The sequence below is a fragment of the Pristiophorus japonicus genome, chromosome 13 (genome assembly GCF_044704955.1).
Source record: "Pristiophorus japonicus isolate sPriJap1 chromosome 13, sPriJap1.hap1, whole genome shotgun sequence".
Taxonomy (NCBI): domain Eukaryota; kingdom Metazoa; phylum Chordata; class Chondrichthyes; family Pristiophoridae; genus Pristiophorus; species Pristiophorus japonicus.
The window spans coordinates 56091093-56109310 of record NC_091989.1 but is presented as its reverse complement, the minus strand read 5'-3'; the positions used below and the strand labels follow the sequence as shown (position 1 = coordinate 56109310).

Here is an 18218-nt window from a genome sequence, read left to right as displayed (position 1 = left end):
TTTCTCCTCATCTCAGTCCTAAATGGCCTACCTCTTATCCTAAGACTGTGTCCCCTGGTTCTGGACTTCCCCAACATCGGAAACATTCTACCCGCATCTAACTTGTCCCGTCCCATCAGAATCTTATAGTTTCTATGTGACCCCTCTCATCCTTCTAAACTCCATTGTATAAAGGCCCAGTTGATCCAGTCTCTCCTCATATGTTAGTCCTGCCATCCCAGGAATCAGTCTGGTGAACCTTCGCTGCACTCCCTCAATAGCAAGAATGTCCTTCCTCAGATTAGGAGACCAAAACTGAACACAATATTCCAGGTGAGGCCAGCAAATGCTTCTATATAGTTTTCTTAAAAACTAATTTTCAGTTATTTAAAATCGGGTTACTCACAGGCGGTGGATTAGACACTTTGATTAAAAGTATTTTTTATGATAAAACCATTTTCAGCTGTATTAATGAAACTGCACCAAGTTACCACTCTTAAATATATCAAGGAATTTTTTTAAAACAAAAAATGTTTCAAAAAAATTAGGCTCTAAGATGCTGCCTGATTGCACTGGTCCATGGTAGATTACATTTGGTGATAGGCAAGTGAGTTTGATCAGAAACTTGAGAAAACAACCATTTCTCAAAACAAAGCAATATTGAATGCTATTTGCACCTGGATCGCCAATTGTGGCCAAAGCGGAAACCTTTAGTCACCCAGAAAGCTCGAACTTTGGATGCCCTTCATTTCCCCCTCACAGGAATGTATCTACTCTGTACCTAAACCATCTCCTCTTTGAAGGCCTCCCATTGTTCAATTATTGTTTTGCCTATCAATTTTTGATTCCAATCCACCTGAGCTAGATCACTTTTCAACTCAATAAAGTGATCCCTCCTCCAGTTAAGTATTTTTATGCTTGATTGTTTCTTGTCCTTTTCCATGATTATTCTAAACTTGATTTGTGATCACTGTTCCCCAAATGCTCACCCACTGAAACATGCTCCACTTGCCCCATTTCATTTCCCAGCACTGCTGCCTTGCGCGCTGAGCTGAAAACACACTTATCAAGAAAGTTCTCTTGTACACATTTCAGGAATTCCTCCCCCTCTTTGCCTTGTTACTATTCCAGTCTACATTAGGATAATTGCAGTCCCCCTGTAGTTCTTACATCTCCCTGTAATTTGCCGACAAATTTGCTCCTCTGTCTCCTAACACTATTTGGTCAACTATAGTATACACCCAGTATGGTAACAGCATCACTATTAGTACGAACAAATTAGATTCCGCCTTTGACCCCGTCAACTGCATCATCCCTCTCCAGTGCTATAATAGTTTGTTTGATCAATACTGCTACCCATGCCCGGCGCTCAATTTTTTTTCTTCCCTATCTTTTCAGAATACCTTTGAGCCATGAATATTAAGTTCCCAATCCTCCCTTTCTTTGAGCCAGGTCTCTGTTATTGCTACTATTTCATAAACCCATGTGGCAACTTGTGCCTGCCGCTCACCAACCTTATTTATCACGCTCTATGTATTTACGCACATGCACTCCAAACCCATTTTAGACTGGCTTGCATTTGCCCCCTGTCTGATCCCTCCTATTTCTGAACTATTCTTTACTCTGGTGTTGTTTACCTCCCCCAGTTCTCTGTGCACCTTGCTTCTCCTCTTTAATGTGACACCTGGTGCCCATCCCTCACAGCATTAGTTATTCTCCCCGTAAGGACATTGCTCCCAGCTCTGTTTGAGCGTAACCCGATCCCTCCTGCCCCAGAACTGGTCCCAATGCCCCAGAAATATTAAACCCTCCTGCACCATTTCTCCATCACATGTTAACCTGTCTTATTCTATTATTCTTACACTCATCCATTCATGCGTGGCACAGGGGTAATCCAGAGATTACAACCTTTGAGGTCCTGGCTCTTCAATTTCCTCCTTAGCTCCTGAAACTCTGCAGCATTTCATCCCTTTTTCTTGCTGTCTTATTGCTTCCAAAATGGACCATGACTTTTGGCTGTTCCTCTTCTCCCCTCAAAATGTTCTGCACCCTTTCAATGATACTTTGTCTCTCTTTTCTGCAATCATTCTGTAATCTCCATATAAAGTTATTGGCCGAAAAATTGGACAAGGCCTGAAAATGGAAGCGGTGGGTTCGCAATGTGCGATCAGCCTGTTCGTGCGAGGTTAGCACCACTTAAAGCCAGCCTGCACTACATAAAGGGGCATTGCATTCTGCCTGCAGCAGGTGCTGTAAGCGGCTGGGGAAGACATTCTGAGCAGGAAGAAGATGTACTAATGACACAACAGGGGAGATAGTGGGCTCCAAGATTTTCTGAAGCAGCCCTGGGGACCTTGGTGCAGGAGGTGGACAGGATCGGTTCTCTATCCACAGGGAGCCAGGAGGTCCTCCAGACAATGGAGGACAATGGGAGCAGATAGCCATCATGGTCAATGCCAGCAGTGTAGCCCCAAGGACCTGGATGGATAACAGTGCGGCAAGATGTTTAATGATCTCAAACAAGTGGTCAAGGTCAGTGAATTCATTTTCAAAAGCCGTTTCACACCAACTGCACCACTAGCCTCACACACTGCTCAATGCACCACACCCCCTTCACTCACCAACCAACAATCCCTAGCAATCACGACTCATACCTCATGCATAACTTCACCTCACCCTCACACACTTAGCACTGCTGCAAGACTCACACCCACATCTCACAGCAACTCAATCATGACAGGCACATTACCCAAACACATAGTACACACTCATTGAGACACTTCCCTCTCTCCTGCAGGACTAGGTATGATATTTGAAGATAAATTCACTGACCATGACCACTCGTGTGAGGTCATTAAACTACTATCTGGGAGCAACTGGACTGAGCAGAAGCCTTGAAGTAGCCTGCCACATGTCTCCCTGGAGACTTCAGAACTTTATTAAGAAAATAAACCACCAAACAATTCTACAAACTCACCAAGAGCCATGAGAAATCAATCAGCAACTCACATGAAAGCAGTTGATGATCCTTTTAAATATCACTGGTGGGGGTTCCTTCCTGCAGCTGAACACATGTCCAGCTGTGCATCTTTCAGAGAGGGCATATGCTGGAGCATTATGTTCGAAAATGCCAGCACTGCGTCAAATCAGCTTTCCACGCTGACTGACATCATGATCTGCCTGCTCTGTAGACTTCCAGCGCACGCTCCCACGCCTGTGCTAACTACCTCACCAAAATGGCACCAGCGCATCCCATACCAGAAGTGTGCATGTGCGGCGCGGTCGCCATTTTGGACACAAAACAGCACCCATAGCCCCGAAAAACCGGGCACTACGGAGCACAATTTCCGGCTATTACATCTTTCCAGCCACCAAAGTTCAGCCCAATGGCACAACCTTTGCCACCTTCCATGCAAAGCTAATTAAATGGTTTCTTCAGTATGACAAAACTATTGATTGTTATAGGCTTACTGATTTAGCTTCATCTGTATGTTAACACATAGTACTTAACTACACTTAGGTGCAATCGCTTTTGAGACTCATTTTATTCCCAGCACTCAGAATATTCACACTTACAGTTGGGAACCTGTACAATGATCTTAACACTTAAAATAATGCAGCAACATTTTCCAATTTGCTGACATGATGGGGGCAGAGTTTCATCATGTAAAATTTATATTGCATCATGCAAAAATAGAGGCCATCACTATAAGATAGTCACCAAGAAATCAAATAGAGAATTCAGAAGGAATTTCTTTACCCAGAGTGATGAGAATGTGGAACTCACTACCATAGGGAATGGTTGAAGCGAATAGTATCGATGCATTTAAGGGGAGGATAAGCATATGAGTGAGAAGGGAATAGAGGGTTATGCTGAGGAAAGACAGGAAGAGGCTCGAGTGGAGCATAAATGCCAGCATGGACTGTTTCTTTGCTGTATATCCTATGCAATCCTATGTTATCCTATGTACATGCAAATTTTAAAAATATTCTTATAAGGGTGCATTTCTACATCAATGAACAAAGGGCAATTCCTGACTTTACTACTGATGGGAAAGCCAATTTAAACTGGATCTTCCAATCCAAAATAACTTCCTGGCTTTGAAATCAGTGAGAATGCCTTTCATGTTCTGCTGCCATTGCTGACCGTTCTAATGACAGCGCTCTCCTACTCTGTACTTTTGAACCCAAATGCTGAAGACTGCTTTGACATATTAGTCTGGGATCTGCGGTTTGCATGTAAATTACCTCCCCCCCCCCACTAGTTTCATTTCCAGTGCTCTAATGCAAGATTACTTAGGTGAACCCCTGTTTACACAGCAACTTTAGTATTTCAGCAAATGCTAAATTAACGTTGCTAAAGATTGATAATGAAAATCAATCACACAGACACTTGCATTTTGAATTAAACAATCGTGTCAGATAACATGAAGAAGAGCTATGGAACTAGTAAGTTTGGAAAACAATTTTTAATGGTTATTTTTACAATCCTGTTAAATAGTTAATTTTTAAAAATACATCCCTGATAATTATATATTTTGTAGTGGCCAAGATGTTAGAACCTTGCACCCAAACAGTGAAGGAGAGGGAAAACAGTGGTCCTGAAATTCCGGTTGGAGGCTTCTTTCAGACAAACGCCTCCAACCGGAGAATTTTTACAAATTTACCTGGTGGTCCGGGAGGAGCGTGGGATTCCGGTGGGGAGGCCTTCTCATCCCGCGCTGCGAAGCGCGCTCCCATCCTCGAGGTTCCCACGGAGAAGGTGCAGTCACAAATGACTGCTCAGCCAATCAGTACAGTATTCCACAGCATTCTCATTATAGCAATGAGAACTCCGTATCTACGCGTTCTCATTGCCATTAATGAGAAAAAAAACAAACACGCTAAACACCATAATAAAAAATAAAAAACACACCTCACATAATTAAAATTAATTGAAATTAAAGTGAATAAATGTCATAGAAAAAAAAATTCCGATTTTTAAAAAAGTTTTTTTAATTATGGTTTAAAATAAACTTACCGTAGTGTCCAGGGTTTTTAACAATAAAATGTGTTTTTTTAAATTTTGTTTTATTCTGTTTTTGTACGTTTTAAAGCTCTTACTCCTGTAAAAGTAGGCTATGCTGGGCAAGATATGGGTAAATACCGCAATCTTGCCCATACAAATATCCTCGCTCCCGAGATATGGAGGATCTAAAGGTGGAGCTTGACAGATCAGAAAAGCCGGTTTTCAGTGCATGAGCATTGTGCGCTGAAAACCGGCTTTTGCGATGCCTTCCCAGAGCCGGGATTTCCAGGCCAATATAAAGATGAAAGTAGTTCTAATCTGTGTTCAATTTTGGTCTCCTTACCTGAGGAAGGATATACATGCCTTAGAGGGGGTACAACAAAGGTTCATTAGATTGATTTTTGGGAAGAGAGGACTGTCTTATGAGGAGAGATTGAGTAGAATGGGCCTATATTCTCTGGAGTTTCGAAGAATGAGAGGTGATCTCATTGAAACATCTAACATTCTTAGAAGGCTTGACAGAATAGATGCTCAGAGGTTGTTTCCCCTGGCTGGAGAGTCTAGAACTAGGGGCCATAGTGTCAGGATAAGGGGTCAGCTATTTAGGACTGAGATGAGGAGAAATGTCTTCTCTCAGAGCATTTTGAATCTTTGGAATGCTCTACCCCAGAGAGCTGTGGATGCTCAGTCGTTGAGTATATTCAAGACTGAGATCGATAGATTCTTGGGCATGGAGGGAATGAAGGGATACGGGGATAGGGCGGGAAAGTGGAATTAATGTAGAAGCTCAGCCATGATCTTACTGAATGGCGGAGCAGGCTCAAGGGGCTGTACAGCTTACTCCTGTTCCTATATCTTATGTTCTTATGTAAGCTGAATGTTAATGATATTATTTTATAATCATGTGTTTTGTTAAATTTTACTCACCATAAAAGTGATATGAAGCAGATAATCCATACTGACGTCGACCCATATTAATTAAAATATCGTAGAAGGAAAGCAAAAATTCACAAAAGTGTGAAGTATCAAAATGAAGTTCAATCCTTTGAATTTGCACTCGGGGGAAAAAAACTTGCTAGTGGAAAAATATGAGCTAGCACAAAGTAACCATTACTGGTGTACACACAGGGTCACAAAGTAACCATTACTGGTGTACACACAGGGTCACAAAGTAACCATTACTGGATAGATTATTTGGGACTGGGTGGATTCATCACTGGAAGAATTGCTAAAATACAGAAAATTGTCGTCTTCGTCTTAACATTTTGATGCATATGATTCTATCTACTATTTTTACTGCTTTTTACCCTGTCTGTCCAAAGATATCAAATTGTCCTTGTACTTTCATAATCAGCAGCCAATGCATGATTTGGCATAACATTGGTTGAGATGTGTTATTCTGCTGCAGCTTCTAACAATAATATATTTTTGAATAACTTGACTATAACAGTAGTTTCCCACACATTTCTATTGAAAAATACTGTGCCAGGCATTCTTTACCTTTGTATTAGTTCAAATACTTACATGCACAAATGGAATCAATTAGAACCAATCAACGCCATTTCATTTTTTGACATACAATAATTTCTATTCCTTACCATCAAATTCTGCGGGTCCAACCCCAACAATAATTATCGACATTGGAAAACAAGCTGCCTTTAAAGAGTGAAGAAAGAACAATAAATTGCAACAAAGAAACAGTTACATGAAATGTTAATATATTTTAAATGTATGATACTTTAAAGATGATGGCAGTGTTTGTGTATAAGTTTACACTAGAAATGATGTGACAACACCACCTTGCATTTATATAGCACATTTAACATACAAAAACATCATCAGGTGGTTCATAGTGGCTGTTATGAAAGATAATGCTAAATGTATTTCAATATTTATTGTAATTTTTAAGAACCATTCTTAAAAAATGTCAAGTCATTTCAAGTCAACAACACACAAACACAAAGGGACAAAAATAAACATGTTGATAGACTTAAAGTTTTTAACCTTATAGGCATGACCAAAGCCAACAACAATTTGATAATTTTGTGTATACAAGAACATAACTGAACTTTCATTAAAGTGAAGGAAATCAGTGCTGGAGATGAGAATATTTATCTACTTTGGGCACCAAGTGTCAGCAGCAAGCACTCCCAGGTAAGTCAGGTTATTGACCAGGACAGATGCAGAGTAAAACGCTCTCTGCTCTCACCTAAAGTTGCAACATATTTTCTAACGCTCTCTGTTCCTGTTTGAGCACTTAATGTGTTGGTACTAAATTCTTCTTGGAATGAGGATAGGTTGGTTTACATGGAAACAGTACAAAATAATCACACTGTACAGTAGGAGATGTTCTTCTAAATTGTAGAGCACTACAGGAGCTACCAAAGGAATCTGCACTTTATTTGCTCAACTTTAGTTGCAACAGCAAGCACCATCACTGGAGGAAAGACCTGTAAAGAAAATCTTAACATGCAAAAATGGAATGCTACACATCAACAGAAACTAATGTAGGGAGCAAAATGCAACTAAACATCAATCTGTAGATTATTAAAATTGATATATCTGATTTAACTTAAACAGCTGTAAACATGTCCTGTGGACTTTTCAATGTTAATTGTGCCAACATCTATGTTACAACTGGTGATGTTTTCAATAGGATTTTCAATTAACGTAACAACCGGGTAATGCTAGAATACTTTTAAGGCTGCATTTATTTGTAACACCTAATGCTCTGATTGGGCCCTCTTGATGACAAATCCTGATTGCTGATTGGTCCTGTTGGAGGATAAGACACACCCAGCAGTTTCTCTTTGCAAAGTGTAATTCGAGCCATTCTGATTGCCGACTCCAAATAGAACAGAGCTCACTTGGAACAGACCGGGCTCACTCTCATGGGTTAAGAACTTTTCCCACCCACCAAAGATGTTCCTGTCCCCACCACCCAAGTTCTTGACCTTCTTCTCCCACCGCCCCCCACCACGGGGTTCCTGATCTTCTCCCCCTGTTCAAGTTCCTCCCCCATGGATTCATGATCTCCCCCAACAAGTTCCTGACCTTCTCCCCAAACAACTCACCCCCACCCCCGCTATAGATGGGGCATTGTGCGTGGGTCACGGATTGTTAACAGGTTTATTGGTACAAAGTGAGTAGTGATAGTGTGGTGACTTCTGGATTTTGTCCAATCTTATCATTTGGATCACGTTCTCGCTCTCAATCCCTCCTATAGACCTAGATCACATTCTTCTGTCATCCCCACTGTGCTCTCTGTACTCTTTACCGCCCCGCACCAAGTTCCTGACCTCCTCTCTCCACCCCATCCAATTCCCCCCATCTCCCCTTCCTCCGATCTCTCCCTTTCTCTCACTCCCTCCGAACTCCCCCTCTCTCTCCTTCCCTCCAAACTCCCTTTCTCTCTCCCTCCCTCTGTTCTCCCCCTCTCTCTCCCCATATCTCCCTTCTCTCTCTCCCTCCCTCCAACCTCCCCCTCTAATCTCACCTCGCCCTCTCCCAGTCTCTCACCTTTCGATCCAAGCTTCTCCAGGGCCTTGATCCAGGGAACTGAACAAAGCCCAGCCCCGTGCTGCACTGCATTGTGGGGAACTGTGCCTGTGTGGTTGGATGTCAGTGCCAGCGCGCATGCGCAGAAGGACACGAAAATGTTCATGCAGATAATCCTGATTTGCATGTTAAAAGGGGCCTCCTGCCTGAAGCAGGCAGGTGATTTGGACTCCCAGCAGCAAGCCCCTATCAAAATGACGATATCGGGGTTAACGGAACAAGAAGGCAACTGACACCATTTTGAGGCCGTTACTGCCCTGTTAATGCCCAACACAACAAGTTAAAGTCGCCCCCACTCGGTCAGTGGTGACAGATCAGTGTCTAACCCATTGCACTACCTAGGACCTCAGTTGCAGTTTTACAAAGCCTCTGTTTTTGGCCACAAATTAATTACCAAATTGCCCTAAGTTATTGGGAAAATGTCATGCAGCATTTAAAATGCAAAAAATTAAGGTTGTAAAAATATATTTCTGACATAATAAAGAATTTGAGTTCAACACAATTGAGAATAGCATTGAAACTATAAGGCCAGGCTCATGAATTATTTAAGTTTCCCTATCTTGCCAGAAGCACGTAACATCTGCTAGTATAAAGAAATGATCTGGAATTGGCGGCTGCCTAGAGCAAAGCGACGACAAGAAAAAAACACATCAAGCAAATGTCACAGCTGACAAGCACTACCCACTGCTAAACCTCCCAGGTTTCATGACCAGTGTCCAAGCACAAGAGTCAGCAGTACTGCAATAAATAGATATTTTATGCTATGCTAAATTCAGATAAGTAAAATACAATACAATCAAAAACAGTTGGTACTTATACCTTCAGCACGACAGCCTCCATCCTTAGCTTGCTTGCTAAATGTGAGGAACTCATGAACATCATCACATCGCAAATTGAAGCTGCTTCTTCTGATTCTTCCCTCCCTTGCCACCTCAGCTTCCAATCCTTCCTTCTGACTGAGCCATGTCTTACTCCTTAGTTCCCTTGCATCCCACCCTCAGCTCTTAATACACTCAGCTCATCTGAAAAGCCAACCATCTATTACCTCTGCTCCTCCAGGCGTCTGACTATCCGACTTTTCCCTCTCAGCCCCATTCTCAACAACACCACCATCCTGTATTCTTCAGGACTGTCAGCACATTCCTCAAACTATTGGTATCACACACTCCTTAAAAAAAAAACACGATCAACCTTTCCAACTATTGGCCTTCCATTCTTTCTAAATTGCTGGGGCCTGTTGTTGCCTTACACCTCTGCTTCCCCATACCCTGATTTGGTATAACCAGCCTGAAGCTTTTGCAACCATCTTCAGCCAGAAGTGTCGAATGGATGATCCAGCTCGGCCTCCTCCTGAGGTCCCCACCATCACAGAAACTAGACTTCAGCCAATTCAATTCACTCCACATGATATCAAGAAATGGCTGAGTGTACTGGATACAGCAAAGGCTTTGGGCCCCAACAACATCAAGGCCGTCATGCTGAAGACGTGTGCTCCAGAACGTGCCATGGCTCTAGCCAAGTGTTCCAGTACAGCTACAACACTGCTATCTATCCGACAATGTGGAAAATTGTCCAGGTATGCCCTGTCCACAAAAAGCACGATAAACACCCCATCAGCCTACTCACAATCATCAGCAAGGTGATGGAAGGAGTGGTTGACAGTGCTATCAAATGGCACTTACTCACCAATAACCTGCTCACTGATGCTCAGTTTGGGTTCCGCCAGGACTAGTCAGCCCCAGACCTCATTACAGCCTTGGTCCAAACATGGACAAAAGAGCTAAATTCCAGAGATGAGGTGAGAGTGACTGCCCTTGACATTAAGACAGCACTTGACCGAGTGTGGCATCAAGAAGCCCTAGTAAAACTGAAGTCAACGGGAATCAGTGGGGGGGGGGGGGGAACACTCCACTGGTTGGAGTCACACTTAGCATAAAGGAAGATGGTTGTGGTTGTTGGAGGCCAATCATCCCAGCCTCAGGACATCACTGCAGGAGTTCCTCAGGGCAATGTCCTAGGCCCAACCATCTTCAGCTGCTTCATCAATGACCTTCCCTCCATCATAAGATCAGAAGTGGGGATCTTGGCTGATGATTGCAGTGCTCCGTTCCATTTGCAACTCTTCAGATAATGAAGCAGTCAATACCCTCATGCAGCAAGACCTAGACAACATTCAGGCTTGGGCTGATAAGTGGCAAGTAACATTCACGTCACACAAGTGCCAGGCAATGACCATCTTGAACTACAAAGCCTAACCACCTCCCTTGACATTCAACGGCATTTCCATCATCGAATCCCCTGCCATCCTTGGGGTCACCATGGACCAGAAACCTAACTGTACCAGCCAAATAAATACTGTGGCTACAAGAGCAGGTCAGAGGCTGGGTATTCTGCAGCGAGTGTCTCACCTCCTGACTCCCCAAAGCCTTTCCATCATCTATAAGATGAGTACTCTCCACTTGCCTGTATGAGTGCAGCTCTAATAACACTCAAGAAGTTAAATACAATCCAGGACAAAGCAGCCCTCTTGATTTACAATCCATCCACCATCTTAAATATTCACTCCCTCCACCACCCTGTCTGCAGTGTGTACCATCTACAAGATGCACTGCAGCAACTTCCCAAAGCTTCTTTGACAGCACCGCCCAAACCTCTACCACCTCGAAGGACAAGGGCAGCAGGCGCATGGGAACACCACTACCTCCAAGTTCCCCCCAAGTCACGCACCATCCTGGCTTGCAAATATACCACAGTTCCTTCATCGTCGCTGGGCCAAAATTCTGGAACTCCCTACCTAACAGCACTGTAGGAGTACCTTCACCAAGCGGACTGCAGCGGTTCAAGGCGACGGTTCATCACCAACTTCTCAAGAGCATTTAGGGATGGGCAATAAATGCTGGCCTTGCCAGCAATACTACTTTACACGAATTAATTTTAAAAAACACTCTCCAATCCAGTTTCCAACCTGTTCAGAGGGCTGAGGCTGAACTGACCAAAGTCATAAATGGCACCCTCTGAAATTATTGAAGCAGCACGCTATCTATACTCATCCTCTTTGACACCTCTAATCTATTGACACTGTTAGGCATTCCTTCCTTAAATTTTTCTTCCTACAGTATACCTCACTCATAGTTCTGCTCATACCCGTCATGACAAAGACAATGCATCACCTCCAGCGGCTTCTCCTACAGTGCACACTTAGTCACCTTAGATGCATCCCAGGTCTCGGTCTCCTTTTCACCTATAAAACTGCAACATCATTCGGAAGTATGGGGCCAACAAACACATATGCAATAACAATTACCTCCCCAGCTCTTTCATTGATTCCAGGATTAATCCTCAGTTGCTACATTATCCAATTTCCTATCTAAAATTAAGACCTAGATAAACCAAAATTTCCTCCAATTTAATGTCAGGAAAACTGAATCCATCTTCAATGGTTCCCTCCGGCACAAATGTGTCTCTCGTCTTGATGCCATGAATTTCACTTGCTGTTATTTCAGGCTAAGACTAGAACTATGGAATCTCAATGTACTGCTTGAGACTGAGCCGAGCTTCCTTGCCCACATCTATTATGTTAACAAGTCATTCACTCGTATCACTCATCCGCTCCCCTATTGCTGTGGAGCCCTAATCCATGTCGCAATCATCGCAAGGCTCAATTTCTTTAATGCTCCCCGAGCTGCTGTCCCTGCCTTTGCAAATTAGTTTATTTAAGCTACCAAAGTTGCTGTAAGTTTGCACTCTCTTCACTCCTGCCCTTTCCAAGCTCCTCATGTCCCAGCAAATTGACATCAAGATCCTGGTCCTTGCTTTCAAAATCCCTTGGTGGCCTCTCCCTATCCTACTTCAGTGATTTCACATACATCTCCACATGTGCCAACACTCCTCTGACATGGGTGGCTCCTTGTATTTAACTCCCTCATTAGTGGGCTCTTTTTCAGCCACTGGTTCCTTATTCTACTATCAAAAGCCTCCTCAAAACTCTCCTCTTTGGCCAGGCCTTTGATCCCCTCCTCCATGTTATTCTTTTCCAGTGCTGTATGACCTCTCTCTCGATAGAGGAGCACTAAAGAAATATCAGTTGTGTCAGGAAAATATGGGGTAATGTTTTCAGACCATTGTTTAATAATTTCACAGTTAATTGACAATCAATCTTCTTTACAATGTACAATGATATATATGAAACCTTTCGAGAAAGGTTGTGCGATGGCATTATGATTTGGAACCCCATCACAGTGCAGCAGTAAGATAGATAACACATTTACATCATCAATGTAAGTTTAATGCAACTTTAAGCCTTTTTCCAGAATTCTAAAAACCAGCATCATGTCTCCCCTCAAATTTTAAAACACGGCTAGATATGTCAGATACATGTAGAAATATGTCATCATGCTTAGGAGCCTGCAAGCCAAATTACTAAGAAATTGTCACGAGGCTCGGTTCCTTTTGCCCGATATGGAGTGCTGTTCCATTGGGGCACATCCCATTTAGCTAATCCCAAATGTAAGTTAGCAAGCAAGAAGGCTATGTCCCAACCCCCAGTAATTTACATTCCTAACACCTGGTATCATCATTGCCACTTTTCTCTCCAACAGATGATTTCCAATGTCCTTTTGAAAACAAAATGCCCAAAACTGCACACAATATGCCAAACGTGGCCTCATTAATGATATATGTAGATTACAATCATTTAGTTAAGCTTTTAGTCAAATGTCCACATGACATTTTGCCACCACATGATTAATCTTGTTGATAATAGCTTCTTATTGAGTACATATTTATAATGAATGGCCAATAATCACACCCAGATCATTTTTGCATCAACTTACTCCTCAATATAATCAGTAATCTAGGACTTGATTGCAACGTTCTCATCTTTAAAAATATATTTTTATGCATGGCGTCTCAAACATCTTTGGGAAATGCCATGTATTTCATACATTTTAAAAATTGCTATTGGAAGTGAGTCAGGACCCTTGCTTCTCCTTCTACATTTAGTGGTTTCATACACAGAATTACAGTATTACTCCAAAATATTTAACAAATATTTAACAAGTGCCAGAAAACTTACATTGACAATGGATTCTTTTGCCTGCGCCATATCTGAGATGACTCCATCAGTTATAATAAGAAGGACAAAATATTGTGAACCATCCTTAACGGAGGAAGCATACCTGTAATAAGGACAAGAATATGTTGGAACCTCAGAAGACACTCAAGGCTAGAAACTGTTTACTATTTTAATGGATGCTTTCACCCATTTAAAATAACTGAGAGATGTCATATCAACACATTTCATGCTTGTACATTAATAGCACAAACAGCAATTTCTTGGTTTAGTTGCTTTGTTCATTATTCTACGCCACTTATAGCAAGCATGGAACTAAATGGATTCCAAAATATGCAACACAAGTCCAGATCGCGAGTGCAGCAAGCTGCATCAAAAAATATGACTAAGTGTAGAAAACTTCAAAATACATCAGCATTTCCATGTAGACAACTAATATCTGGGAATGTGATAGAGGCAAGGTTAGTTTGAGTACTGGGGAAAGCATCTATCAATATAAAGTACAGATGCAGCGTCGAGAATCTGGAACCCTCAGGACTGAGACCATTCCGGATTCCGAGCTTTTCCGGACTTTCGATCATCTTTGTGGCATCACGAATCCGGAAATACCCAAGCCCAGGTTCGGGTATTTCTGGATTTTGGAACGTCAGAAAGGGGGGGTGGGGGTCCCCGCCAAGGAGCTGTTTGGACGGAGCCCCAGTGATTAAGCCATTGGGCAGGGCTCTGCCGAGGACCTGTTCGGGCGGGCCCCACCGAGGAGAAGGTGTTCGGGCGGGCCCCACCGTGAAGGTAGTGTTCTGGCAGGCCCCACTAAAGAGGAGTGTTCAGGCGGAGCCCCGCCGATTAAGTCGTTGGACAGGGCTCCGCCGTGGAGCTGTCCGGGGAGCTCCGCCGTGGAGAAGGTGTTTGGACCGGCTGGCCCCGTCGGGGAGGAGGTGTTCGGGCGGGCCGGCAAGGAGGCCCCGAGGTAAGGGCAACAGCGGCGAGTGGGGTGAGGCGAGGGGCGGCGAGGTAAGAGTAGCGGGGGTGAGGCGAGGCCCGAGTTCCGGCAGCAGCGGGTCCCTGAGGTCCGCAGGGTCAGGGGGTCCAGATTCCGGAAGATTTTATGGATTCCGGACGACCCTGCCACCGATCGGTTCGGAGTCCAGATTCCGGAACATTCCGGATCCCGGAACTCCGGATTTTCGACGCTGCACCTGTACTTCATTTAGTGTAGATAGATGTTGCCACTTTAAGTAAAATGATTGCAGTCACTGGCTATTTTCCCTAAAGTGCACTTTACAAAGAAACATTTGTCTCAGTAATTTGAAAAAACAGGAGTTCGCATTTTAATAAGATAGCAATTGATATATTGTTCGAAATTTCAAATAAGGATGCAGAATTGGCAGTATTTACTTGGCAACATTTAAGCATTAATGGTATATTTTATCACTGTAGCCACTTACCTCAGAAGGCATTCATCACAAAGTGCAGTAGCAATCGTTATGTGCTTTTTATATAGTATGTGAACTTGGCTGCAAAAATGTGGGTCTCGGAAATAGTTTTTATACGAATGTAGATGTGTAATAAAAAATCTTCCTTCCCCATAAATTTCCCCCAAATTTTAATTTAGTACATTTTCATTCAGTTAGAAAATTCAACTCTATCAAAATTTGGCATGCAGCATCAAAATAAGATCTCAAAATAATTACCGCAAGAAAAATTAATTACAGAATGCTGATGAAAACCATTCAAAAGGTTACTGAATTAAGTCGGTGATTTGGGAAATTCGTATGGTATAATAGTGTCAAGAGCATGCACATATTTACAAGCTTATTTACATAAAGAACACAATATGAAAATAAAGTTCCAAAATTTTTTTAAAAGCACAATGGCCCAGAAATCCCGGTCGGCTGCTTCCTGCGGGCAATCAGGCAAAAAACTTTAAAAAGATGCGCACTTACCTTATCCCGCTGCGCCATGTGAGTTCCCGGTCCTGAGGCCTCCACTGACTGTGCGTCGCAGCGCGTGCACATCAGGATGTGCGCAGGGCTGGAGCTGCAGTCACATGGTTCTGGGCAGCCAATCAGGTAAAGTATGTTCTCATTCATAATAATGGGAACTCTAATTTGGAGTTCCCATTATTATGAATAAGAAACCCCCCCATACACACAAAACATTATTAAAAAATAGAAAAAATACACTACATATTTAACATTAATTTAAATTAAACTTACGTATTATTAAAAATATATATTTTTCCAATTTGCCATTCTGCGACCTCTGTGGAGGATTATCCACTAATCCAGAATTAAGATTCGTTTTGTGCTGTGGACTCTTGCACGCTAGGAACCAAATTGAGAGTGCCCAAACTTACTTCAGACAGCGAAGATATCACTTTCTTTTCCATTTTGGGCTGGTTGGAACCGATTTCTACTAACAGACCAGTGTCAGTTCTTGTTGCCACTGGTGAGGTTATTCATATGAAAACTAGTTCATAGAATCATAGACCCCGAACTTGGTGGAAGCTAAGCTCCGCCCAAAGGACCGCTGAGATCCTGACGGTACTTTGGGCGTAAGTTTCATGAAGAGGTCCTGGAAAGGCCGCCCGGTGGCAAAAAAGCAACTTATGCCCTGAATCTGGGCGGCAGCGAGCTGGAGTTCCCAATCTCGGCGGCAAATGCAATCCTCGGCAAACTCGGCAAATGATTGAGTCGGGCCCAGGGAGGGGGAAACAGATAAAAATTTAAATTTCCAGAAAAATACATTGGAAATCCTTCAGGGGACCCCATCCACCTGAATCGCTGAAAAAAAAAGAAGAAAAGTATACTGACCTTTTTTTGAAGGTCTTCATACTTACCGTTGAGGTTAGACCTGCCTCCACGTGGCGGTCCTTCCCCCTGCTGCAGCGGGCTCCCGCCCGGACCAAACTGGCAGCTTGGCGGATGGGAGGACACTCATGCACACTGCACGCCAGCGGACATCAGCAGGCAGTCCCCAGCGGTCTTCCCGCCTCCACCAAACTCGTTCGGAGGGGAGACCGCCCAAAAAACGTGGCGACGGTGGGCGGTGAGCCCACCAAGTTCGGCCCCATAGAAATTTACAGCATGGAAGGAGGCTATTTTGGCCCATCGTGTCTGCGCGGGCAGACCAAGAGCTATCCAAGCTAATCTCATTCACTTTCCAGCTCTTGGTCCATATCCCTGTAGGTTACAGCACTTTAAATGCACATCCAAGTATTTTTTAAATGTGATGAGGGTTTCTGCCTCTACTACCCTTTCAGGCAGTGAGTTCCAGACCCCCTCTGGGTGAACAAATTTCCCCTCATATCTCATCTAAGCCTACCCCCAATTAGTTTAAATCTATACCCCCTGGTTGTTGGCCCATCTGCCAAGAGAAACAGACCCTTCCTATCTACTTTATCCAGGCCCCTCATAATTTTATACACCTCAGTCAGGTCTTCCCTCAGCCTCCTCTGTTCCAAAGAAAACAGACCCAGCATCTCCAATCTTTCCTCATAGCCAAAATTCTCCAGTCCAGGCAACATTCTTGTAAATCGCCTCTGCACCCTTTCCAGTGCAATCACATCTTTCCTGTAATGTGGTGACCAGAACTGCACACAGTACTCCAGCTGCGGCATAACCAGTGTTTTATACAGTTCAAGCATAACATCCATGCCCTTGTATTCCATGCCTCGACTAATAAAGGCAAGTATTCCATATGCCTTCTTAACCACCTTATCTACCTGGTCTGCTACCTTCAGGGATCTGTGGACCGGCACTCCAAGGTCTCTTTGTTCCTCTACACTTTTCAGTGTCGTACCATTTAATGTGTGTTCCCTTGCCTTGTTAGACCTCCCCAAATGCATTACCTCACACTTACCCGGATTGAATTCCATTTGCCACTGTTCTGCCCACCTGACCAGTACATTGATAGCTTCCTATAGACAACAGCTTTCTTCTTCATTATCAACCACACAGCCTATTTTAGTGCAATTTGCAAACTTCTTAATTGTACCCCCAACATTCAAGTCCAGGTCATTGATATATACCACAAAAAGCAGGGGACCCAGCATTGAGTCCTGCGGAACCCCACTGGATACAGTGTTCCAGTCACAAAAGCACCCATTAATCATTACCCTTTGCTTCCTGCCTCTGATCCAATTTTGGATCCAACTTGCCACTTTGCCCTGGATCCCATGGGCTATTACTTTCATGACCAGTCTGCCATGTGGAACCTTATCAAAAGCTTTACTAAATTTCATATACCATACATCATACAAATTCCATATACCATACATCATACTAGCAACCCAACACGAGGGTAAGAAAGCAGCTCTACAGACGGCTGAAGGCTGAGGTCCAACAAAAAGCCCGCGACCTAAATAACAGATGGTGGGTGGAGAAAGCATAGGAGATTCAGCAGTTAGCCGACAACCACTACGTGTGTGGATTTTTCAGCGCAATCAACTACGGCCCAAGCACCCAAGGCCCTACCCCACTGCTGACCAAGAACGGTGAGGTACTCATCAAGGACAGAGAGGCAGTCAGTGCTCATTGGAAGGAGCACTTCGAATATCTCCTTCACCGCGACTCTGTCTTCGATGCGAGTGCCCTCGACTCC

The 18218-nt window shown here is 43.4% G+C and overlaps 1 protein-coding gene across 5 annotated transcripts in view; it reads right to left on the bottom strand.

Moving 5' to 3' along the window:
• Positions 1–18218, bottom strand: part of LOC139278583 (copine-8) — a 435806-nt gene that overhangs the window by 22781 nt on the left and 394807 nt on the right. For all 5 annotated transcript variants that reach the window (XM_070897510.1, XM_070897511.1, XM_070897512.1 and 2 more), the window contains 2 exons: positions 13620–13722; positions 6586–6643 (listed from right to left, as the gene is read on the bottom strand). In XM_070897510.1, the coding sequence (XP_070753611.1) occupies positions 6586–6643; positions 13620–13722 (161 nt within the window). The remainder of the gene's footprint in view (positions 1–6585; positions 6644–13619; positions 13723–18218) is intronic.